Source organism: Vicugna pacos, chromosome 13, assembly GCF_048564905.1.
Source record: "Vicugna pacos chromosome 13, VicPac4, whole genome shotgun sequence".
Lineage (NCBI taxonomy): Eukaryota > Metazoa > Chordata > Mammalia > Artiodactyla > Camelidae > Vicugna > Vicugna pacos.
Window position 1 is genome coordinate 67,165,590 of NC_132999.1, and position 23,592 is coordinate 67,189,181.

Sequence of the window (23,592 nt, forward strand, 5' to 3'; positions counted from 1 at the left end):
GTCCCGCCCCTCTAGCGGCCATCTTGGAAGCTGAGGAGGAGGCGACGGCGGCGGCGGCGGCGGTGGTCAGGTGGGCTCGGTCCCGGCGCGGTGCGGCTGTGCGGCGCGGGCCCCACTCTTCCGCTCCCTGCTCCGGCCTCGACCACGGCGAGCCCGAGCGCGGCGGCGGCCCACCTGCGGCGACGGGAAGAGGTGAGCGCGTGCCGCGGGCCTGCTCCAGGGCCTCGGCCGCGCGTCCGCCCTGCCGGAGCCGGCCCGAGCGGCGGGCGCGGGGCCCCTCGCACGGTCCGTCCCCGCCCCATCCACGCTCGCGGGGCCCGGCTCGGAGCTTCCGTGCGCGGAACCCGAGGTCGGTTACGGCGGGGCGCCCGGGGCTTCGGGCCGGGTCGTCTTTCGGCCACCTTGGGCATTCTGTTAGCCACACGGTTAATGTCCCACGGAGGAGTCTCTTGTTAGTGGCAACCTTGCGGGCACCGCTAGGACGAGCCGGCGTAGAGCTTGGTTTGTAACGTGTCCTGGGAATCCGTGTTGGGGCAGGATGGCTGCCTTGAGCCTGCCGCCGCTTCAAACCCTGAGCAGTTGGGACTGCATACTGCTTCACAAGTCCCACCACGAATGAGTGTGCCTAAGGGCGTGCGCTTTAGGTGGTAACTGAGGGAAAGTCCAGGCAGTAAGAGTGGGAAGCGGAGTCGGGTGGTTCCATCGCCGGCCAGCTAGAGCGGGCCCTGGGCAAGTGCCTCAGCTGTACCCTCCTGTCCACATCTACTGGTTATCTGCGTCGTCTCACCTCTGTCCAGGTGTAAGGGTGTAGCCTCGTTTCTAATTAAGGCCAGTTAGCTGGCTTGTATTTAATTCATATTCATTCCCAGCTACTTGCCCTGTCCAGGCATGAAACTGCTACAGAGAGGTAAGGCAACAGCTCAGTGGGAATGGAGCTAATAAGTACACAGAATACACCACGAAGGTGGTTCAGGGCTCTGTACTTTCCACGTGAGTGACCTTTCGTGTAATTTACCTTAAACAGAAAGGAATTTCAGGGTCTCACTTAATTGAAAAGTCCAGCATGTCTTCAGGCAAGGTTGGGTCCTGGTGCCTAGAACTTGTAGCCAGTAACCTGCATATCTCGGCTGTGCCTACCTCTGGGCGGCTCCATTCTCAGGCAGGTGTGTGAGTGGTGGTGGGGCTGTCTCCGTCAGCCTGGGCTTCCGTCCAGCCTGTGAGCAGTCCTGGTGGTGACGGAAGAGACTTCCGTGAATGTTCTGGCCACTGGTGTGTCACGTGCCCGTCTGGCGGGCCAGGCCAAGGTCTCTGCCCCAGCATCACTGGAGTGCGCGGACGCTGAGCGGGAGGACATCTAGAGGAAAGGGAATAGGGTGCTGGCAGAACAGAGACTGCCCCAGCGTGCACTGAACGCACTGCGATGTCGCTGTCTGTGGGTTGCAGACTGCTTTCCTTTTGCTTTTCTGTACTGAAATTTTGCATGCTTACTATGTTTATTGTTTTGTTTTCTTTTTTAAAGTCTGTACCCTATTTTCTTCAATGCAATACACTCTGTGTGCTCTGTCTGTGGAGACTTGGTTTCAGGGGTGCCTGAGACACACTTCATGACCTGTGTGCATGCTGTGGACGATATATGTGGGGAAAACTGGGAGAAACTGTCTCACCTGAAGTCACCTGGACAAGCCTGAGGGCACTGCTTTGAGTGAGGCAAGAGAGGGGTCATTAGGAAGCCCTTTCCTTTTAGTGAACTGAGGAATTGAATCTTGAGTAGAAGTCTCAAGATTATGCCTTTGAAAGCAAGAGAAGAGTTCATTTGTGACCAGCCAGGCAGAAACTGTTTTATGTAGTTTGTATGACTGTCCACTAACCGTGAAGCGTCCAGTCCGACCAATTAACTGAATCCATACACAGTTGTCTTTGAGTTATCCAGGCAATTGTTTTGTACATGGATGAGTGTTAACTTTAGGGTAAACAGCTGAGAGAAACAGAACAAGTCCTGGGTGGTGGTCCTTCTTGGATTGTTGCTGCGTTTGTGAGTAGGTGACACCTGGCCTATTCAGCTTCTTGGGCCGGAGCTTGGGCGCAGTGCTGTGCAGGAAGCACTCCCTTCCAGGCTGGTGTGTAGCCTGCTCCTGCTACAGGCACACCAGTGGGGTCTTCTGGGCTCGACAGGCACCTGTGTGGGGTGGAGCTGGGTTGCAGGGACGCCTTAGTCTGGGGGAATCAGGGAGGCTTTTAAGAGACTAGCTTTCAAGCTAGGCTTGGGAGGGCCTAGGTGAGTTTTTTTGCCAGTGGAGTCTGGGCTGGAAGGTAGCTGTACGGTGAGGGTGAGAAGGCCATTCGGCTCAGGCCGTGTCAGGGGCCTTAGGAGTCAGGAACTAGAGGGCTGTCTGGGACTGCTCTTTAGAGGACTTTGCAGCCAGAGAGAGGCATTGACATTTATGTGCTTGGCTCTGGGTGAGTTCTGAAGGGTTGCAGTCAGAACTGTGTGATGAGAAAGTTAATCTGACTTCAGTGTACAAGGTGGCCGGAATGGGGAGAGGCCAGAGCCTGGAGGCCAGCAGGAAGTCTGTTGTGGTAGCTTGTGGGAAGACGGACGGACCATGCTTCAGGGTGTGTGTGGTGGGATGGGAAGGAGGGGGAGCGAGAAGCCGAGGTTTAGCAGAGCAGGAATCAGGTCTGGGCCATGATGTGTGCTGGAGGACCCCCCAGGGGTGCAGTGAGGGACTGAGCCCTCGTCATAGTCTGGTGGGAGAGTGCTCTGAGGAGAATTCAGCCAGGCCAGGGCCATGACCTCTGGTGGGGTCATGTGGGCAAAGACTGACGAGAGGGAAGGAGTGAGCGTGTGGTGGTCCCTGGGAGCTGGGAGTGAGAGGCCCCAGGCTGAGTGAGGAGGCGGGCATGGTGAGGGAGGTCTGAGTGGAGATCCTGGCCACCGATGCCAGGCGCTGCAGCAAGGTGGGTTGGGAACACTCGGGCAGAGTGTGGGTGCTCAGAGGTGAGCGGGCTAGGTATGGCTCTTCCCTTCCTGTCAGATCCGGTCTGTGTCCCCTCCACCCTGGATGCGCTTTCTGCCCTTTTCCATCTCTGTGCTACACACTCTGCGTCATCTGTCTCCACCATGGCTTGGACCAGTGGCTTTCACACGTAATTTTTCGTAGAACTTTTTTGCTTTTCCATCTTACATTGTGTGAAGTTGTGCTTCTCACACGAGAGTACTACTAACGTCAAGTGCTAAGAAGTACTAACGCTAAGCAGGTCTAGTTGGAGCTGCTTTGGGGCCTGTGAGAGTGGGGAGTCCTGTCTTCCACATCCCCGCCCCGCTTCCCACCTCTGGAGCATAGCTGAGGTGTCCCAGGGTTCCCTGCTCCAGGCCACGTCTCTTCTCTTGAACAATGGCCGCTCCATCACTCCCGGTCCCCCGCCTTTGGTACTGTCCTGCCTTTCCTGTCCCTCCTACGCTGTCCTGTCTGTCCCATCCGTCCTGTGCTGAACCACCAGAGTGACCTTTCTAACAGAAGATCTAATCTGCCTTAAGACTTGAGCCTAAAATCTTTCTGAAGTGCTGCTTGACGGCCTGGCCTTGCCTTCCTGGCCAGCCTGTCAGCTGCCAGTCCCTGCTTTGGCTCCTGATGCAGTGACCCAGTGCTGTCCACCAGACACACCTTGCTGTGCTAGCGTCTGCCCACCTGTCGTTCTTTCTCCCTGGAAGGCACTCCTGCCCCTCTGCCCAGCATGTGCGAGTCTTTCAGGGGTCTCCATCTCTTTCTCCAGTGTCAGAGGCTCTTCCTCCACTCCCCATTCCTCCCACCCTCTTGTGACCAGTGGTAAGCAGGCTCTCACGGGGTAGGGGCTCGTTTCTGTGGCGTGGCACTGCCCAGCCCTGAGCTGGAGGCACGGAGGTGGGGGCATGTTTCCGTGGGTGCCCCTCCCTGGGCGTGGCGCTGCCCAGCCCTGAGCTGGAGGGACGTCCAGGGTTGCTTGGGTGCATCCCCCTATGACCCTTGGAAATGGACGTCTTTCTTTCCGTCTAGTTCTTTGTGGGCAGGAGTGAGGCTGCAGGGTTTTCTTACCCTTTGCGTCTGATGGCGTCACGTAGGCGAAGGTAGTAGCCGGAAAAGGAGAACCTGCCAGGCCTGCCGGTGTCTGAGGGGGTGGGCAAGTCAAGATGGCCCACGGGCCTGGACTCTGGGTGGCTAGGGTGAAGCCAGCAGGAGTGCTGGGTGCAGACCTTATGGCGGACCCAGGGCGGCTGAGGCTGTGGGTGGCGAAGGCGATCAGGGCCTCTGTTCTTTGTAAACGGCGGTGTTTGCTTTCCACAGATGAGCAACAACAGCAGTAAGAGAGCTCCAACAACAGCAACCCAGCGACTCAAGCAGGACTATCTTCGAATTAAGAAAGACCCTGTGCCTTACATCTGTGCTGAGCCCCTCCCTTCCAACATTCTTGAGTGGTAAGGCGCTGTGTCCGCCCTCAGCTGCACCCCCATCAGCTGGGTTCTCTGGGGTCGGGCTGGGTGGGCCCATCACAGCGCGGGAAAGGGGCCCCTCACCCTTTTCAGGTATGAGTGGACTCTGAGGCCTGCAGACACTCTGGTCATCATCGTAATGCATAGCAGCCGGGGATGTGGCGGGGCTCTCCTTGACCCCTGCACGCTGGGGCTGGAGGGAGGGTCCTTCCTGCGGGAGCACTGGGCCTGTAGGGTCTGTAGGGGAGGCTTTGGGCCTGCAGATCTCCCGGCTTTTGGAGGAAAAGCTCCGTGTGTGGATGCTTCTCCTCTGCCCTTTGCTCCTTGGTGCCGTGCGTGTCCTGTCCTCCCTGGAGAGTTGGTGACAGAGCCTCCAGGGTCCTGATGGCCGCACTGCAGGCCTCATGGGCTTGTGCTTATAGCAGCTCCTTCCTGCGACACTGCCGTGCTGCCAGGAGTGTTTAGGAGCATTTTCTCTTTGTTTGGAAGGTATTCTATTTTATTTATTTTTAACGATTCATTACTTACTTTTTTTTTTATTTTGTTTGTTTTTTGTTTTAGGGGGAGGTAATTAGGTTTCTTTCTTTACACAAAGATGCTGAGGAATTGAACCTTGGACCTGTGCGTGCTAAGCACACGCTTTTAAGCTGTACCCTCCCCTGAAGGGTTTTATGTCTTAATCTTAACAAGAACTTTTAATTTTTTTTTAATCCAGAGAAAAGAGGTTTAACTGAGTTAAAAGGAAGTGTTTTCCAGGTTGGAGAGGTGTTCAAGGGTTCTGGGTCTACCCTCCTCAGCTTACAGAGAAAGGCCAGCTCTGAGTGGGATGGAGGGTTCTCAGGGGAGGCTGGCAGAGCTCTCCCTGCCCCCAGATGACAGAAACCAGGTGTGGTTCCCAGGACATCATTGTCCGATGGAGGACAGTTCTGTGGTAGTTGATACATCCTTATTGTGTGGGGAACCCCTCCTGCAGCTGAGTTGGGTTCCAGGTTGTATCATGTGCTGGGAGGACCTGCCGCAAAGGTTTATTGCAGTGAGAAGACAGAGCAGAGCCAGTGAGGGAAAGAGGTGCAGGGTGGGGTCCACTGGAGCTTGTGCGTCCCGTCACCTGTGACAACACGTGTGTGGTGCTGTCTACCAGGAAGCCCCTCCGACCTGGCAGCAGCGTTTTCGGTTGAGGCCGGGGCACGGGGCACCCCTGCCTGGTGTCTCCTGATATTCCAGACTCCCAGCAGGAAAGCAGGCTTCCTGTCAGCATTAACCACATTGTTTGCGCCAACAGATTAGGTGCCATCGAGATGGTGTGACTCCCCTGGATTCCAGTTCCCAGCTGCCAGTTGAGGACAGAGTGAAGGGCCCTGTGTGCAGGCCCTTCTGCTCGGCTATGGTGGTCTGTCCTCTCAGCTGGGAGAAGAGAGTGCTTTTTGGGAAGAGGCCTGGCCTCCCAGTGTTTCTCACTGTATCGCCCCAGGGCTGCTGGACGCTCTCGGGGCACTGCTCACCAGTCCTTCCCAGTGTCCTCACACTTGGCACAGGAATCGGGAGCAGTAACCAATTAAGGACCGTTCCCATGTGTGTTCATTACCCGCTGACGTGGGATGACAGTATTTCTTGAGTGAAATATATCAGCCAGCCGGTAGCAGGGCTGGTATGATCCCCGATGTCAGAATATCCTGGTGGGAAGCAGTGTTTGGAGGGACCAGCATGTGTGCAGTTTTGTCTTATCTGGTATTTTTGGTTAGTTCTTTCTTCTTTGTGCACTTCTGTTTTCTTTGAAAATTTACAAGCTCAAACCTTTCTCGACGTAGAGCTGAAGCCTCCTCTATTTGTGTGGAAGATGGGAGTCCAGGGTGGCTGCTCCTGGTTGAGGCTTCCTCCGTGTGAGGACTGGTGACAGTCACGGGCTGTCCCGGTCCCTGCTGCCAGAGGACAGCCCCTCTGAGGCTGTCTGGTTCTTCCAGGACATTGGTGCTGGGGGCACAGCCTCCTCACGGCTATGGCTGTCCCGGTTTAGCTACAGCGTGATACTGGGGCACACTGAAAGATACTGGTTTTCAAGTACATCTCAAGAATAAATTGTGCAGTTAAAACTTGTTTGATTTTTGGTTAGAGGGGATTAGCTTTTTGCTTACTTTGTTGTGGCTGCAGAGTATTTTGTGAAGATTTGGAGGACACGGTCTCTGATCCGTTACGGCAGCACGAGGGACTGGAGAGCTTTGGAGCTGCGTAGCCGGGCTGGGTTTGAGCTTCACTTCACTGCTGAGCATCGGGTTGGCCCTAGAAACCCTGGCCTTGGGGTGACTCAGATTTTGGAGTCTTCCATCACTGAAGCCAACTGATTTTCTTTCCTTCCTCAGGCACTATGTGGTCCGAGGCCCTGAGATGACCCCCTATGAAGGTAAGTCTTTGCCCTGAGTTATGGAACGAGAGGCAGCTTCTGTGCCCCCAGCAGACCACGCACCTTCTGCTTGTGAACGCCACTCTCTGTGCATGTGTGTCAGTTGTGAACACCACTCTGTCTGTGTGCATGTCAGTGAGACGACTGACTTGGAGCTCGTTGTAGTTTTCCCCAAGTCCTAGAAGTGTTTGCTCAGAGGATGGTTTTGCAACATGTCTTGGTCTTCAGGGATTTTTGTAAGTATGTCCAGTGTCAGTGGGATCAGAGCTCTGAGAATGGACTGGATAAAAGTAAAATGTGGCTGGTATCCTGCTGTTTTTCAGGCCAGGATGTATGTTGTCAAAGGAACAAAAGGTCATTTTCTGAGTGCTCACTCTTCTGAGCCGTCTGAGTCAGCCGCGGGCCCCAGTGTGGATAGGGCGCTGGGACATGGGGGCTGCAGGACCTGCTGGGTCAGGTGATGCCCCCAGTGTCCTCTGGTGTCTGCACAGTAGACCTTGGAGCTGGCAGTCAGTGAGTCTCCGGGGGCTTGAGGGGAGCCTAGTGCCAGCCCAGGGTTGGGCCAGGTTGAGCCCAGGGCAGAGCTGTGGCCAGGTGGGCGGTTGTCTGGCCCCTGGCCCCTGACTTCAAGTGGCCAGAGGGGCACACTCTTGTCTATGCACGTGTAGGGGGTTGCGTACGATGTCACTGGATATGCTGCTGAGGAGGGAGTGTGGGCGCTCTGGACCCTCAGGAGCACCGTGGGCAGTTTGGCAGACGTGTCACCAGCCTTACGGGACTGGTCTTCTGGCCCAGGAATCCCTGTTCTGGGATGATCTGTCCTAGGGAAACCCGCGTGCAGGAGCGTATCTGTAGGCTGGGTATGTTACTAGAGTGTTATATTGGGGACCCCCAAATGCCCGACAGCAGGGTGATGAGTTTGGTGATGGCCTTGTGTGGGGTTCCCAGCAGCAGGGCTGAAGCCAGGCTGCGGACAGCTTGTGCACATCGTGGTGAAGTGCCTAGTGAACACGTGCTGAGTGTTTGCCCAACTTGAATAGACCTCAGGGAGGAGCAGGGGTCTCTCTCCCAAGCAGGATTGTGCTAGGTTTTTAAGTTTTTTTGTTCTCTGTGGTTTTAGTATTTTGTCAACAATAGCGAACATTTATGGTGTAACCAGGCTCCCCACCCCCACCCCCCAAGACCAGCCTGAACTGTTGCTGGTGTATGAGGCTGACGCCTGCACAGGGGTGGATGGAGATGGCGGGGGAGGAGGTGTGTAGGGGCTGGGACTGCAGGAGACCCTTGACCCCCCCCCCCAGCCCCTCTCATTCTCAGTAAAAGTCCCTGCCTTTCCAGACCCAACATCTTGTTCTTGTTGCTGCGTGTTTCTCTGCTGTTCCTGGTCCTCAGGCTGTGAAAATTCCAGACCTTGTAAAGAGTCCCTTCAGAGATAGGTTTTCCCACTACCCCCTCCCCTCCACGGCCCCTCCCCTCCCCCTCTGCCCCTCCCTCCCCCTCTGCCCCTCCCCCCTCCCCTCTACTGCCCCTCTTCCCCTTTTCTCCTCAGCACCTGTTGTTCTGCCCTCTCTTGCTGCCTGTCCCCTCCTCAGCTCGGCCACATTTTGTTCCCTGCAGCTCCACCCTCTGCTGACTGCCTTCATCAGGGTCTCCTAGGGACCCTCAAAGTTACCATGTTTGATAGAGGGCCCTCAGGCCTCAGTGTCTGGACCTGTGTGGACTCTGGCCTCCCCTTCATTTGCTCCTCTGACTTCTGGATGTCCTGGCCTTTCCTTCCCAGTCTCGTGGCTGCCCTCCCACCTCCACGTCTGTCTGGCTCTGTGTTGGTTGCCCACTGAGCCTGTCCTTGCTCCGGGCTCCAAGCTGGTGCTGCTCCAGACACACGTCTTATGGTTCACATGGGCTTCCCGTTAGGCAATGTAGGTTTTACACCATCCCGTCAAAACCGTAACAGTTTTTTGTAGACATGCACAAGCTTATTTTAAAAAGTTGTTCTAAAACTTACATGGAAAAACAAAGGACCTAGAAGAGCTAAAATAATTTTTTAAAATAATAAGATGTGAAGAGTCACTCTGCCCGATTTTGAGACTTGCAGTGCAGTTCCGTTGATTGGATGGTATGGTGTCTGAAGGGAGATGTGGGTCCATGGGACAGAGCAGAGCCCAGGATCGCCCCTCAGAACTTGGGCCACGGAATTTCTGACTGCGTTGCAAAAGCAGTTCAGTGGAGGAAGTGTGGCATGCTTCTCCCTCGACCCTCCGAGCCCAGCCTTTCAGGGCCGTGGTCCTCTCGGTGGTTCCTGTCCCAGGATCTGGCTCAGGGCCCCCCCTGCCCCATCACCACCACCACAGACACTTGGAAAGAAGCAGGAAGGAGCTGCGGGCCAGGGGTCAAGTGCCCCAGAGGGCAGGCGAGTAGAGCCCTGCCTGGCTTCTTCATGCCCTCAGGATACCCCTCCCTGGATCTCTTGTCTGCGCTTCAGAGCAGCACATCTGGGTGTGGGGAGGGTGGCAGGCTTCCCCGGCCGTGTCCCTGCCTGCGGCTCTGCCCCTTGGTTCGCACCTGCAGGGTCCTGCCTGAGGACAGGCAGGTATGTGCGACCTCACCTGGCATGCTGGTTGCATTTCTCAGGTGGATGACGAGGTAGGAGGGCCGGGTCATTGCGAGTGTCCAGAGGCCTGTTTGCCGGTGGGTCCTCCTGCCCAGGAGGCCAGGTCTGCCTCCCCCCTCCCTCCCCTCCGCAGGAGGGTGCCCGTCCCCACTGTTGGAGCCATGTCCCAATCAGGCTGAGAAGTGCAGCGGGCTGCTCCCGCTCCTTCCTGGGAAAAGTGCCTGTTTGTGCCTCCTGCTCGTCTTCCAGTTTGGCTGTTCTCGCTGGCTCTGAGGGTGGGTGTGCTTTGAGTGCCCCTCTAGAGTTTGTCCCTCGGTCGTCGGCTTGTCTTCCTGTCGAGGTGGCCTTACAGGTGACACTGGCTCTGGTCAGCCCTCCACTACTGGCAGTGGGGGGTGGGGGGTGGAGCACGCCTCACCACTGGCGTGGCGCCGGAGCAAAGGCCTGTGGTGATTACGGACCTGTGTATCCCCATCCTTGGGGCGGGATGTGCTGGGGGGCCACAGGGAACCCTGGGGGGGACATGGCAGCGCCCCCCAGCCTCACTGTACGTGCACGCACGCACATGTGCGTAGGAGCCTGTCAAGTGCACTTCTGCTCATCCAGCCTGGGGTAGGCCCTAGGGTCTGCGTTTCCCGCAGCCTCTCAGGGCTGCCCTGAGAGCAACCGTGTGAGGCGCTGACTGGGGATGACCAGTGCGACCTCAGGCTGGGTGGGCAGGGGTGGAAGCTGTGAGGTCACCCGAAGCTCCGGGTGCTGGATTGGCTGGAGGTGGGGCTGATGGGACTGCTGATGGAGGGGTGTGATCTGGGGGCAAGGGAGCTTCCCAGATTTTACTCTGAGTAACTACAAGGATGGAGTTGCTGTTGGGAAACAGCATGCATTCCATCTTGGACCTGCTGGGGCAGTGTCACCTGGATGGTCAGCACACAGGTCTGGCGTTTGAGGAAGGTTCCAGAAGTCCAGGTGCAGGTGCCAGTTAGAGGGTCATTTACGGTACCGAGGGGAGAGCTGGTGGGGTGGGGGTGCTTGGAGGTGGTTGTGAGCCTGAGACGTGGTCACACAGCCCCGGCGGGGTGTTCGATGGCTGGTAGGTCAGGGATTTCACGTAAAGCAGAAGGAGCAGTGGGCAGGGTTGGGGGGGTGGTCAGACTCGTCTTTGTGTTTAAGGTGGGAGAGACTGGTGGGCTCACTTGCTTCTGGGTGTCGTTTGGTGGAGGAGAATCAGGTGGCACGGGAGAGACGGGACCACTCTTGGGGTGGACGTGGGGCCAGTGGAGAGCCTGTGCAGGGTCCGTCCAGATGCTCTTCTTGGGGAGGGGGTGCTTAAGGGTCAAGGAGGGGTGTGCGGTAGCCATGGAGGGCAAGGGCTCCCCCTTGGTTGGTGGTCACGATCCCCAGTGAGACCTCAGCAAGATGTGTGTGTTCAGGAAGGTTGGCTGGTGGGCTTGGGGATTGTGAGGCTGGTGGGTGGCAGGGCTGGGAGGCTGAGGGGAGTGTGGGCTGTCACGCTGAGGACAATAACAAGGCTTCTTGTGTTTTGATACAGGTGGCTATTATCATGGAAAACTAATTTTTCCCAGAGAATTTCCTTTTAAACCTCCTAGTATTTATATGATAACTCCCAATGGAAGATTTAAGTGCAACACGCGGTAAGGTCTTCCTGCGGTGCTCCTGAAGCGGACTGGGGTCGTGACGAGCGTGCACCACTTTGACTGGGTCCCTTTCTTTCAGGCTGTGTCTTTCCATCACGGATTTCCACCCGGACACGTGGAACCCAGCCTGGTCTGTCTCCACTATCCTGACGGGGCTCCTTAGCTTCATGGTGGAGAAGGGCCCCACCCTGGGCAGTATAGAGACGTCGGACTTCATGGTGAGGGTGGAAGCCAGGCTCGTGGAGGGGGGGCCTGGGCACCCCTGCAGAGACCTCCGCTCCGGGGCCCTTTTCCTCCTCAGCTGTCACGCCCAGTCAGGACGGCTGCTCCTTGGTGCCTGTTTTTTTTTTTTTTTGTTTTTTCTTTTGTTTTATGTGGGAACCAAGCCTAACGTGGTGGTACAGGAAGATAAGCAGCCTGTGAACCTGCAGGTTGGTTTGCTGTGCGGAGCAGGCTCATGGAGCGCCTCCCAGGGCAGGGCTACAGCAGCCCTCATAGTGAAGCGCTCTGTCTCAGAATGTGGCAGACTTGAAATTCGCCTTCAGGCTGATACTTCCCTTTTCTTTCTTCCTAGAAAAGACAACTGGCTGCACAAAGTTTAGTGTTTAATTTAAAAGACAAAGTCTTTTGTGAATTATTTCCTGAAGTTGTGGAGGTAAGAAGGTGAAAGTTGGCAGTTTGGCTTTCCCCGTGCTAGGAACACTTCAGTTCAGTTCTTTCCAAAGAGAACGTGTGCTCCCATGTGTCCCTGCGCTGCGGACCTAGAGCACGGGGGCGGGGTGCACGCGGGCAGCCGCAGCAGACCTGCCCCCTCCTCAAGGCCCCCTCCTCAAGGCACCTGGCTTAGATGGTGGGTCCAAGGTGGGGAGAGGTCGGGGGTCGGGGGCTGGGCCTGCGGAGGCTCTGGGTGAGCCGGGAGTGGTGGGAAGGGTCCTGGTGTGCGGGCCAGAATGCCCACTGGGAACGTGGCTGAGCCGCACAAGGTCGGGGCTGTGGTGTTTCAGCACCGCTGCGCCTGGCTCGGTCCAGGGTCGAGAGGCGCAGGCTCGGTGGTTTGACAGGTCACTTGGCTCTGCATCTGTAAACAGGACGAGCTGCTGCTGCCGACTTGGCAGGGTCTTTGTGGTTGACTCGAGACCCTTCCTGGTCCTGAAGGAACCAGTTTGTCTAGACCAACCCTTGTTTCTTGCTGTTTTTCTCTTAGGAAATTAAGCAAAAACAGAAAGCACAAGACGAGCTCAGTAGCAGACCCCAGGCTCTCCCCTTACCGGACGTGGTTCCTGACGGGGAGACGCACCACGGCCAGAACGGGCTTCCGCTCCTCAACGGGCACGTGCCGGGAGCCGGGCCGCACCTCGCAGGCCTCCAGCAGGCCAACCGGCACCACGGACTCCTGGGTGGTGCCCTGGCGAACTTGTTTGTTATAGTTGGATTTGCGGCCTTTGCCTACACGGTCAAATACGTGCTGAGAAGCATAGCGCAGGAGTGAGCCCCGCCGCGACCCGCAGAGGTGGTCGGAAACGAGGGACGCTGGGCCGAGCTCGACGCGGGCCGGCTGGACGTGCTGCCGGACACGGGCCCAACCCTTCTGACTCCTGGGGTTAGCTTTTTTAAAACCTTTAAAAGGAAAACAGAAACCAGAGTGTGTGGTTTGGATTTGGAGGAGACATGGGGTTCCCAGCCCCTGTTCTCGTCCTGGGGTCTGTCAGGGGCTGTGGGGCTCTGTGTCCATGAGGAGGCTGCACGCTTTGGTTTTATAGCTTATTTCCTGTATTATCTTTTGAACCTGTTTTAGTAACCTGTTTTTCATTTTATTAGATTTGGTCACTTAAAAATATAAAACTCCATGCCTATCCAACACTGCGTGCATTCTTGGTCTTGGGGACCCTGACTTAGCAGGCAGAGGCTGGCGTCTCGAGGGGCATGGCGGGGGCGCCCGGGGCCAGCTGGCCAGGGACAGCACGGCAGGTCGGGGACCTGGGCTTTGGTCTCGGCATTTAAAACACGTTTGTGTTCACTTAGAACAAAGCAGGTTCTAATGCGCGTGTGCTTCGATTTGCTGAAGCTGACAATCTGCTTACTTTCAGTGACCACAAGCTGTCGTCTTAACGCATCGGGCTGAGCTGCCTGGCCCTCTTGGTCATGCTGCCGGCTTCCCCTCACCCCGCAGCCTCCTCCAGGCTCCTGCGTGCTGCAGGGGGTCTTTCGGTTCCTGCGCTGGTGGAGGGTGGAGACCCCCAGCAGCCCCATGGGGCCCCACCCTCCAGGCAGGCTCTGTACACTTGGGGCTTCCCTTACACTTGGTCCAGATCTTTGGTTTGCCCTAAAGATAGGCTCGCACATTCCTTTTCACAGCTGATCCATGTCAGGTTCCTTGAAGACGACGTGGGGGACTGGGCGTCAGAGGGAGAAGCTACTGGGAAGGATGTGGCTGGGTTCAGGGCAGAGCCGGCGGGCTTCGTCTCAGATTTGGGACCTGTGATTCCCTGGATTGCCGATGTCTTCCTGGTCCACGTCTCTGCTTAATGAGTTCACCTGCACGGTGTTTGGAAGGTGCTGTGTCTGGGAGCCACCGGATGAGACGCTGTGACCTCGCTCTGGAGGCTGGCAGGAAACAGCAGTGTAGCTGGGCGACTGTGCATTCTTGACATTCTTTATTTTTGGATCAATTTATTTAAAATTGCTCTTTGATTTACCACTTGTGTGTATTCAGCCTGCTTTTGTGAAAAGTTTTGCATTATATCTTTGTTCCTAAATTTTGTGCTCTTGGAGTCTTGAAACGTGACTGCCTCTCGGCCCCGCACTGGGGTAGCCTGTGGGCGGGCGCTGGCTTGGCCTGTGGGCGCCTCAGGCACTGTGTCTGCCACTGCACTGGCGTCCTGTGACCAACAGTGGACCCTGGTGGCGGTGCTGCACTGCTGGGCCCAGATCCCCACGTGTGTGGCTCTGCCAGGCTGTGCTGGACGCTGGACCTCCCCTCTGTCCGCTGCCGGCTTGTCCAGACACTCCCATGTTTCCTGAGGCTCTTCCTTGGGAGTCAGAATGTTTAGCAAATAGAGTTAACTTGATAAACGTTGTTTTTCTTCTATGTGTGAAATCTCAACTTTTAAAAACCCTTGGTCAGCCATGGGAGCAGATCCGAGCTGTACAGAGCCTTCCCCTGGCGCCCATGGCAGCTTGCTGTCTGACGTGACCCGAAATAAAAGATCTTGTCCCGTTGGGCCTGTGTCTCTCCCCTAGAAGTCCCCTATGCCTGGGTTTGAGGGTTCGTCCGCTCCTGGGTGCAGGGAGTGAGTGGGGGCCGGGCTGGGGGCTACAATGTCCCTTCCTCCTCGGGGAGTCAGGGTATCAGGATCTTGGGTTCCGGGCCGGGTGGGTGAGGAGGACCCGCAGCTGTCCTGAGCCTTTCCTCCGTGGGGCAGTTGGTGGCTGTGGCCGGAAGGTGTGGACGACTTTAGAGGCTCTCTTTGGTTGTTACCTGGGTGGTCCAGCACCCGCTGGGGTGGTGCCGGGTCCCGGAGGACCAACCCCTGCTGTTGGTCTCCTAGGAGGAGGCTAGCACAGCTGCAGTGTCCACAGGCTGCCTGTCACGGCTGCGAATTGCCAGCGGCACACTCAGGCCACCAGGATGCAGGTCACGTCGAGGGTTCCAGCCCGGTGGGGCACAGAGGGGTCTTCCGCAACGTGACCTGAAGGCACAGACTTGCCTGCCAGACACTTGCAGGAGCTGAGACTTTAAGAATGAGCTCAGGATTCCCTGGGACTGGCCACTGTTGTAGAGGTGGCCGCCTCTACCTGAGCCAGGAGGGAGCATACGTGTTCTTGGGGGGACGGCACTCATATGGTCCCCACCTGGCTCATCTCTGGGGCGGCCCAGCCCTTAGCTGCCAACCGTGGGCGTGGCTTGTGGCTGGGGCCTCCTGACCCGTGGGTCTTGGTGGGGTGCATCCCCATCCTGAAGGGGCAGGGTAGGGGGTCTGGGGAGGCACAGCCCCTCCCCTTGGGCAGTGGAAGTGGGAGGCGGGTGGTCAGCGGGGGTTCCGCCCCCATCCACGCCCCTGGGCTGGCCTGGGAGCCCCAAGAGGCTGAGGATCATCCCACGTGAGCCTTCCCTGTTGGAGCCCGCCAGCTCTGGGGAGGAGGGGAGGATTTATTTGGCGGCCGCAAGGGCGGCAAGGGCACTGCTCGCGAGGAGAGAGAGTGGAGATCGGCAGAGCCTGCAGGGACGGGACAGGACGGGAGTGCGTCCTACGGCCTTGTGAGGCAGCCCCCACTCGTCCTGTGCAGACATGCACCCGTGGCGGCCAGGTGTCCCCCGGGGCTGCGCCCCTATGCTGGGGCTCTGAGTGCGTCCTGGCGCCTGGGCTCACAGCACTGCACTGCCGCCAGGGTCCAAAGCCGCCAGTCAACATGCGCTGGGCTTGGGCCACCGCCATGGCCCTCCTCTGGCCGCAGCTCGAGCTCCTCAGGGTCGTCGGGGCACGGCGGGAGCCCAAGAGGCTGCGGCAGCCTGGCCAGCGCCTGGTGTCCCCCAACGCCACCACGTCCAGCAGCGAGGGGCTACCAGGCTTCCCCAAGGTATGCGTGATCCAGGCGCACGTGGGCATCATCCTCCCCCAGCAGGCTGTGCCCGCGGGGCTCTCCTCTCTGGGCCTTCCTCCCTGTCTGTGTGGGGTGGGGCTTTGGGCAGGAACCACAGCAGCAGAGCCTAGGGAGGGGCTGAGGGAGCAGAGGGGCTTCTCAGCTGGGCTACCCTGAACCCTTTGAAGCCCCGAGCAACCTGCTGCCATTAGGTGTAACAGCACTCGGGGAGGAGCCCCAGGCAGCTGGCTCAGACCCCGCTGGAGCCTGGGTGCCCCACCACTCCCGCTGCAGCTGCCGCCGCCAGGGGAGGCCCAGGCTCCTGGGACCCTGTGCTTCCTGGAGGTCCCTGCCCTGACCCCCTGCTGGGTAGCCAGCACCCACTGTGGCCTCTGGCAGGGGATGTGCTCCAGGCCTGAGAGTCCTCCAGTTTCAGCCTGCCCCTGGGGTCCCCTCTGAGAGGAAACTGAGCCCTAGGTCCCCACACTCTTGGGCTGGGGATCGCCTGAGGGGTCCTGGAGCTGACTGCAGCAGCACAGGCCTGCCGGTTGCTGGACTGGGAGAGGAACCAGGCCCCCTGCCAGCCCCCAAGCCTTTGATCCTGGGCTGCTGCCTCCCAAGGGCGTCTCCGTGGCGGCCAGCCCGGCTGCTCTCAGCCCACGCGGCCCGCTGGAGCCCGAGGCCCTGTTTTCCAGATGGGCAGGCTGAGGAGAGTGAGTCCTCGGGCCCTGCAGGCAGGGAAGGGTGGGTGGCCAGCTGGTTTGGGGCAGGCATGGAAGGTCTTGGGCAATCCCTGCCAGTCTCCCAGGGGAGGGGTCCTTGGTGGCAGTTTCCACCCTGCCGGCACCCCGTGCCCCTGCCCTGTGGCAAACAGGTGGACTTCTGTCCAGGAGGGGCCTCCGTGGGGGCTGTCCCAGGCCATGCGGCACTCGCCCAGGATGGCCTGCCCCAGACTTCTGGACGCCTGCCCTTCCTGTTGTGGGTGGCTCCTCCTCCACCTGCCCCCTGGGCCCTCAGACGTGGCTAGGGTCGGTGGCGGCCAGAGGAACAGGCAGACAGCAGCGGTGCGAGGACCGGAACATTCGAAAGCTCTTGGCTCCTCTCCCTTCCCCGTTGGGGCCTAGGTCAGGGTGGGAGGTGCTCCCACCCCCTCCCCCCCGAGCCCTCCAGGGTAAAGGCCTGTCTGGTTTGCTGGGAAGGAACCTTAGCCTGCCCAGGAGCCAGCCCTTTGTTGTGTTTGGGGCTGAGGACTGGCCACTGGACTGGACCTGGGCCAGGACCCCTTGGCTTGCCCTGCCTGGATGGCACTCCAGAGTGGCCTTGTGGCAGTGGCTGTCTCCTGCCAGGCCAGTGTCTACTATGCTCCTGGCCATTTTGTGGACTTCCTGTTTGAGCTTGGCATGCGGACCGGGCTCATGCCCCCTTACTTAGCATGCTGTCTCCTCCTCTGACTTTGGGTCTGGGGTGCTCCTGCCTCTCCCGTGGTCCTGGTGCAGAAACAGGGCTTAGAAGGCATGATTGGAGGGCTGGGCCACGTCTCAGGTCAGCTTGGCCATGCCCTTCTCGGCCCCTGCTCCAACAGCAAGGTGGCCAGGGTCCGAGGCTGAGGAGCAGGGCCAGCTGGCGTGCCAAGGCTGCCAGCTTGCACACTCAGTGCTCAGTACAGAGTAGGGCCTGTGACCATTCCTCCCTGGACCAGTGTGGCTCTGGAGCTCCAGGGAAGGCCCCTAGAAAACTTGCCCCTGCCCACCACTGCCTGCCTCTGCCCCATGTGTCCATGTGTGTGCCCATCTGCTCGGAAACAGGGTGCAGCAGGAGAGGCTGAGGTTGCTCCAGCACAGAACCAGACCCGAGGTCCTCAACATCAGGATCTGGCCTGTGTCCCCGGCATGGCCAGCAGTGCCCTGTAGCCATATTCCTTGTGGGTGCCGAGTCCTGCCTGGGGCTCCTGGGCCCTGAGATTCCCCAATCTCTGCAGGGGGTAGTGGGGCAGGACCCAGCGGGGCCTGGCGGTCAACACACTAGCCCTGTCCCCCTCTTCAGTTGCCTGAGGCCTCAGGGCCTCAGTTCACAGATGCCCACATGACATGGCTAAACTTTGTCCGGCGCCCAGATGACGGGGCTGCAAAGAGACGGTGCCGAGGCCGGGACAAGATGTCGGTGAGCCCTGGGGTCTGAGCCTGGGACAGGTGGCTCTGGGTCCCATCAGGATCCTCATTTTCTCCTGCCTCCTCCCAGCGAGGCCTCTCTGGCCCCCCAGGGCCTCCTGGGCCCCCGGGACCCCCTGGACCCCCCGGCGCAGAAGTCACCCAGGAGGCTGTGCTGCGGGAGTTCCGGGAGATGCTGAAAGGTGGGCCACCCCCACACCCTCTCCTCCCAGAGGTCAGGAGGTCACTCTGGAGGTGATCCCACGCTGACCCCGAGCTGTCCCCACAGAGGCAACTGAGCGTCGGTTCTTGGGGCTGCTGGACCCCTTGCTGCCCGAGGGGATGGGCAGATGGCTGGTGGCCGAGGCCTTCCACTGTCGGTTGAAGGGCCCGGTGCTGGTGGATGCGAAGACGCTGGTAGAGCTGCAGGGCTTCCAAGCCGTGAGTGGGTATTGGGGGTGGGCCTGGGTGGGGGCCGAGGGGCCAAGCAAGCCCTGGTTGCCTCCAGGGGCATCCCCTGCGCACACTCATGACCAACAGCGGTCAGCTTGGAGACAGCATCCTGGCTGGGCCCCCACAGGTCAGCAGGGCCCACAGCTACCACGAGGCGGCCCCCAGGCATACACATGCAGTGCCAAGACTTGGAGTGGGGTCTGAGGTGGCCTGGAGGCAGGGATACCCTCCCTGGGTGGGGGTGGGAGGGCTCTTGGGGCCTACGTCCCATGCACAGGTCACTCCTCCATCCTGCCCAGGTGGGGCCTGCTGGGTTGGGGCTGTTGGCCACAAGCCCTCCCCCAGGCTGGGTGTGCAAGTTGTCTCCGCAGCCTGCTCTTCCCTGCTTCCTCCAGCCCGCTGCCCAGGGCGCCTTCCTGCGGGGGTCAGGCCTGAGCCTGGCCTCTGGTCGGTTCACAGCCCCAGTGACTGCCATCTTCCAGTTCTCTGCCAGCCTGCACGTGGGTGAGCGGGGCCGGGCCAGGGTGCGCCCATGTGGCGGGTGGGTGGGGACTGGCTCTCGGGGCCCCAGGCCTGGGTCCCATTGTAGAGATGCCTCCTGCTTCCACCCCAGCTCCACTGGGGGCCTGGACGAGTCTCCACCCCAGCCTCCCCAACCTGCCCCAAAGCCCCCCAGCCCCCCCGCCCCGTGCCCTCTGCTCCATCCTCCCTAAGGGTGCTGCAGACAGGCCTGTCTCCGCAGACTGCAGGGAGCTGCAGGGCAGGGCACGGCTGCGGGCCCGGGACACGGTGCGGGTGCTGGTCTGCATCGAGTCCCTGTGCCATCGCCACACGTGAGTGGGCCCTCGTGGGGGTCACAGGGGACATCTTGAGGGGGCAGGGGACCGTCTTGCCCATGGAGGGTGCAGGGCTTCCCCAAACACAGAGGACTGTGTTGAGCACTGGGGTGGGATCACCCGGGTCTCTGGGCACTGGCGTGGGGATGTCCCAGCCCCACAGCCACTATGCCCTCCTCCTCCCCCTGCTGCACCATGTCCAGGTCCCTGGAGGCCATCTCTGGCCTGGAGAGCAGTGGCCGGGTCTTCACGGTTCACGTGCAGGGGCTGCTGCAGCTGCAGGTGAGGCCAGGGGCCAGTGGGGCAGGAGGGGTCCTGAGCCTTCGGCCTCAGCCTGGGCACCACCCAGCCCAGCAAGTGGATAGACATTGGCCCTGTGGCCACTGAGGACCCCTGGGCCCCACCTGGCTTGGGGCGGATGCTGCCTGGTGGGGCCCTGAGGGTGGTGACGTCCACTGTGGGGTGTCTACAGGCTGGACAGTATGCCTCTGTCTTCATGGACAACGGCTCCGGGCTGGCCCTCACCATCCAGAGTGGCTCCAGCTTCTCCGGCCTGCTCGTGGGCACGTGACGACACTGACAGGGCCGCAGGGGAGCTGCCCTGCCACATTGCCCTCTGGTAGACCTGTGGTTATCGCAATAAAGAGCCCCCAGCCCTACCTGTCGCCTGGTCACTGTATCATCATGGGGGCAGCTGGGGAGAGGGCAGGGGCCGAAGTGTGCCATGGAGGGACCCGACCTCAGGACACTCCTTGGGCCACAGTGTGGCTCTGGGCTTTGCCCTGAAGGCAGAGGTTCCAGCTGAGCACCCTGGCAGCCCAGGTGCAGCCCCCATGGCCCCTGCACCTGCTGCGGGCCATGTTTACTCTGTGGACAAAGACAGATGTCTATCCAGGCCCCTGCTCAGCCCTGCCCACGGCCTGGGACCTCCCCTCCGCTAGTCCAGGGCTGGTCCAGCCTTGGGGGGGCAGCAACCTATGTTCACCCACAGGACAGTGGCCAGATGCCATGTGCTGTGCTATGAGGCGGGCTGCCCCCAAGAGGGTCCAGTCCTGTGGGGCAGGTGGGGAGAGGACGTGCGCGCAGGCCACCTGCACCATGTGTAAACCTGGAGGGCATCCCTGCGGCCTAGGGGCGCAGAGCTCGGCATGTGTGGCAGGGAGCTGGGGGTGGTCTAGCGGGCTCTTGTCTCCTTGGTTACCCGCTAGGAAACTTCTCGCCACTTTCTCCTTGACCCAAAGACAGGATCAGAGCTGCCCAGATGGGCCTCTAAGGCCCTGCCTGCGGGTCATGCGGATTCGGGCCCCTGCCCCCACCTCTTGTGGCCCCTGGCAAACCCAGACCAAAGAATGTAAATTGGTCTTGGGACGTCAGGGTCTCTACAGAGTGGCCAAGATACCATCTCTGGTTGGCACCTGGGCCCTGGGCAGGTGGTCTCACCTGGAGAGCGGAGGCCAGGCCCCTGACCCCTTCACGCACACCTGGGGGATGGGGCTCAGCAGAGTCTGGAGACCCATTTCCAAGGCTGAGCAGGGAAGGGCAGGGGCTCCAGGGTCTGCAGGCTCAGGGGCAGGGGTAGGAAGTAAGGCAGGTGGAGGCTGGAACCTGAGGGCTGTTACCCAGCCACTCCCCCTGGGACTCTCCCCGCAGCCGGCTGGGTAATGAGGCAGGAAGACGCTGGTGCCAGGCGGGCGCCAGTCCATGCAGCAGCGGGCTTGGCCGCTGACCCGTCCCCAACTCTCTCCCTGGTTCCCCTGGGGTGGCAGCAGGGGCTGAGGGGCCTGGGGAAAGTTCTCTGCTTCACAGTGGCTGCAGGCGCCAGCCAAGTTTGAGTGGAATGTTCTAGCCGCCTGCAAGGGTGAGACGTGAATGCCACACTGGGGTCGCTGTTGGGAGGCTGGGGGTGGGGGGAGCGGCACGCAGTGAAGGCAGAGGCTTGGGACGAGGTCACTGCCCTCTGCTTCCCATTACATGGTCCTATGTGGGGCTCTGGGAGCCCAGGCCTCCTGGGGCTGCTGTCCGGAGTCCAGCTTGGCCGCGGGCACCAGTGAGTGTTCCCCACCCACTTACGTGGGGAAACAGAGGCTGTGCATTGGCGGGACTACCCAGGTGCAGTCACTGGGATGCTGAGGGATGGTGGCCAGCGCCCAGCCTGGGGCCTCGCTGCACCCGGGGGCTCTCCTGACGGTCCTTCAACACCAGCCAGTGTCCCCACCCCAGCCAGCCCAGAGACCTGCTACAGGGGCTGTGATGACAGAGATCGGGACCTGGGCCCTGTGAGAGCGCCAGTAGGGAGGCAGGAGATAAGGAGACGAGAGATGAGGAGAGGAAGGGTAAGCCGGCCACCCCAGAGCTCCCGCAGGCAGGTGGCCAGGCTGGGAAGGGGTGGGCGGCGGGGGGGAGGGGGCTGCCCCGACACCCTGGCTCCACTGCCCCCCACCACCTGGTCTGTCTCATTTTTGTCCCTGTTTCTGCCCCCTAATCGGAGGTCATTAGTCACTTAGCTGTAATTCCCCTGGAATGTGCAGTTTCCAACTGAGCCCCTGGGCTGGGGGTACAGGAGCAAAGAAATGGGGGGCCGGATAGGCAGCAGTGGCTGCTCTAGGAGGGTTGGGGAGTGAGCTGGAGTGGCCTGGGGTTTAGGCCCCAGGCCCAGACTTGCCCTCAAGGACACAGGCTGGGCTCCCAGTGCAGACAAGGGGCTAAGTGCAGGGTGAAGCCCCTCAAAGCCCACTCCCTGCCCCAACTGCATCATTTTCTCAGCCACACCATCTCCCGGCGACTGACTCAAGCTTCAGTGCTCATTCAGCTCCCAGGGTCTGCAGCACCCCTAAAGGGCCCTGGGCCCTGTGGTCACAGCCACCCAGCCTGAGCAGGGGGTTCTGTGGGTGGTTTGCAGGAGCTGTTGCTGCTCAAGGCAGGGGGCTCAGTGAGGGTTCCGGGGATGGGGGGCCTGGGGATCAGGCTCTTTCCCTGGCCTGGCCTCTCTGGTTTGGGAGCTGGGATTCAGGGTGGCCGGTGCAGTGCTGGACGGCCTCAGCTTGAGCCCTGTCCCCAAGCCCCACACTGGAGCAGTGAGAGGTGCTGGGCTGACCTCACCGGCCCTTCTAACGCTCACTTTCTGGAACCTCTAGTGGACCCTTCTGCCTGCCGCTGGGGCTGGGGACTCGCGGTGCAGGGGGCTCCCGGGGGGGTTTCCTCTGGTTCCCTCCAGCCCTGGCTTCCCAAGTCCTGGTCCTGGGACTGCAGCCTGGCCGCACCCGACCTCCATCCTGGCCCCGAGGCTGAAGCGGGCCTTGGCCTGCTGGGAGTGGCCATGACTCCACGTTGGGTCAGAGCCTGCCCCCTGCACCCCCGTCCCCCCGGCGCCCTCTGTGCGCTGTCCTGTTTGAGAGCAGGCAGGAATGGGGGTGTCTGCCTGAGGACAGTGGCAAAGTCCTCTCGGGCTTGGCAGACTGGCCCCACCTGGGTTGTGGCGGGAGCCAGGAGGGCAGGGGTGGACAGGAACCTCATGGTTCTCTCTGGGGGCTGCAGAAGGGACAGGGTAGGGGATGAGGCTTGCAGAAGAGATGGCCACCTGGCCTGGGCTGAGACACCTGGGAGGGTGTGGACCTCAGGGTGCAGCCAGGACATGCTGGCCCTTTGCGGCCGGGGCCTGGTTCTGGGTCTGACTTCATCCCCTCCAGGTAGGCCTGGGTTGGGGGTGGGTCTGCTCCCAGGGCTCCTTGGGCTGCCTCTTCCTATCCTCAGCCAGACTGGATGTCCTGGCTCCTGTGAACTGGGCCAAGGACCAAGAGTGGCTGGAGAGTGTGGGCATGTAGGGGGCCTAGGTGGACATGTCCTCTGGGGGGACGTGCACCTGTCCCTGTGCTGACTCCCAGTGACCTAGTGGTGGCTGTGATGGGGACTGTCTCTGACGTGGGGTCTGAACAGAGCTGCACGAGTGGTCCCGGGTGTCTGTGTGACGTGCTTGGGTGGAGTTTCTGTGTGTCCTCTACCTCTGCCCTGGGGCCAAGGCTTTCTTTGCTGAGCTGGAATCACCAGGCCCCTCAGGAGCAAACCCAGAGCAGACTTCCAGGCTCGGGAACGGCTGTGGTCAGGGTCCTTGGCATTGGGGAGACCCGCTGGTGTTGGTCCAGCTGGGGAGGCTGTCGTGTTGGACAGCTGCACTGGTGGCCACAAAACCCTGGATCCTAGGGTGGGGAGGTGCTGCTGCCCGGGGCCTGGAGCCGGACTCACAGTGATGGGTGATGGCAGCGGCGAGGGGGGCTCCCACCCCCTGTCCTGGGAAGCTCCTTGGGGGCAGCAGGAAGCCTCACTCCTCCCAGGCCTCCAGACTGCACGCAGAGCTCTGACCTAGGACCTGGCTGTGTCCCGGAGCCCTAACTCACTGGCCGGGCTTGGCCAGTGAGTCCTCTGGGCTCCGCGTTCAGGCTGCTGCAG

The 23,592-nt window shown here is 60.1% G+C and overlaps 2 protein-coding genes across 5 annotated transcripts; both read left to right on the forward strand.

The window, feature by feature from the left end:
- On the forward strand, positions 1–12,990 carry UBE2J2 (ubiquitin conjugating enzyme E2 J2). 2 transcript variants are annotated; one of them, XM_072975676.1, is made up of 7 exons: positions 1–192; positions 4,323–4,453; positions 6,826–6,866; positions 11,027–11,129; positions 11,212–11,350; positions 11,707–11,787; positions 12,337–12,990. In XM_072975676.1, the coding sequence occupies exons 2-7, from the start codon at positions 4,323–4,325 to the stop codon at positions 12,619–12,621; spliced, it is 780 nt and encodes a 259-aa protein (XP_072831777.1). In that variant the 5' UTR covers positions 1–192; the 3' UTR covers positions 12,622–12,990. The 2 variants fall into 2 exon arrangements, with proteins under 2 accessions (XP_072831777.1, XP_072831778.1); XM_072975677.1 differs by lacking the exon at positions 1–192 and adding an exon at positions 358–501.
- A 2,270-nt stretch (positions 12,991–15,260) lies between these two features.
- On the forward strand, positions 15,261–19,800 carry C1QTNF12 (C1q and TNF related 12). Of its 3 annotated transcripts, none has more exons than XM_031673464.2 (8): positions 15,261–15,710; positions 17,757–17,873; positions 17,952–18,063; positions 18,150–18,301; positions 18,613–18,817; positions 19,056–19,146; positions 19,353–19,431; positions 19,622–19,800. In XM_031673464.2, exons 1-8 carry the CDS (start codon positions 15,543–15,545, stop codon positions 19,718–19,720), a joined length of 1,023 nt encoding a protein of 340 aa, XP_031529324.1. In that variant the 5' UTR covers positions 15,261–15,542; the 3' UTR covers positions 19,721–19,800. The 3 variants fall into 3 exon arrangements, with proteins under 3 accessions (XP_031529324.1, XP_006197031.1, XP_072831968.1); XM_006196969.4 differs by having other exon boundaries at positions 18,709–18,817; XM_072975867.1 differs by lacking the exon at positions 17,757–17,873.
- Positions 19,801–23,592: the final 3,792 nt, after the last annotated feature.

Excerpts from the sequence above, each read along its gene's own strand:
- C1QTNF12 (XM_031673464.2), top strand. The coding sequence starts at position 15,543 with ATGCGCTGGGCTTGGGCCACCGCCATGGCCCTCCTCTGGCCGCAGCTC. Across the intron at positions 17,874-17,951 it reads GAGGCCGGGACAAGATGTCG|CGAGGCCTCTCTGGCCCCCC; the intron begins GTGAGCCCTGGG and ends GCCTCCTCCCAG. Across the intron at positions 18,302-18,612 it reads AGCTGCAGGGCTTCCAAGCC|GTGGGGCCTGCTGGGTTGGG; the intron begins GTGAGTGGGTAT and ends CATCCTGCCCAG.
- UBE2J2 (XM_072975676.1), top strand. The coding sequence starts at position 4,323 with ATGAGCAACAACAGCAGTAAGAGAGCTCCAACAACAGCAACCCAGCGA. Across the intron at positions 6,867-11,026 it reads TGAGATGACCCCCTATGAAG|GTGGCTATTATCATGGAAAA; the intron begins GTAAGTCTTTGC and ends GTTTTGATACAG. Across the intron at positions 11,351-11,706 it reads TAGAGACGTCGGACTTCATG|AAAAGACAACTGGCTGCACA; the intron begins GTGAGGGTGGAA and ends CTTTCTTCCTAG.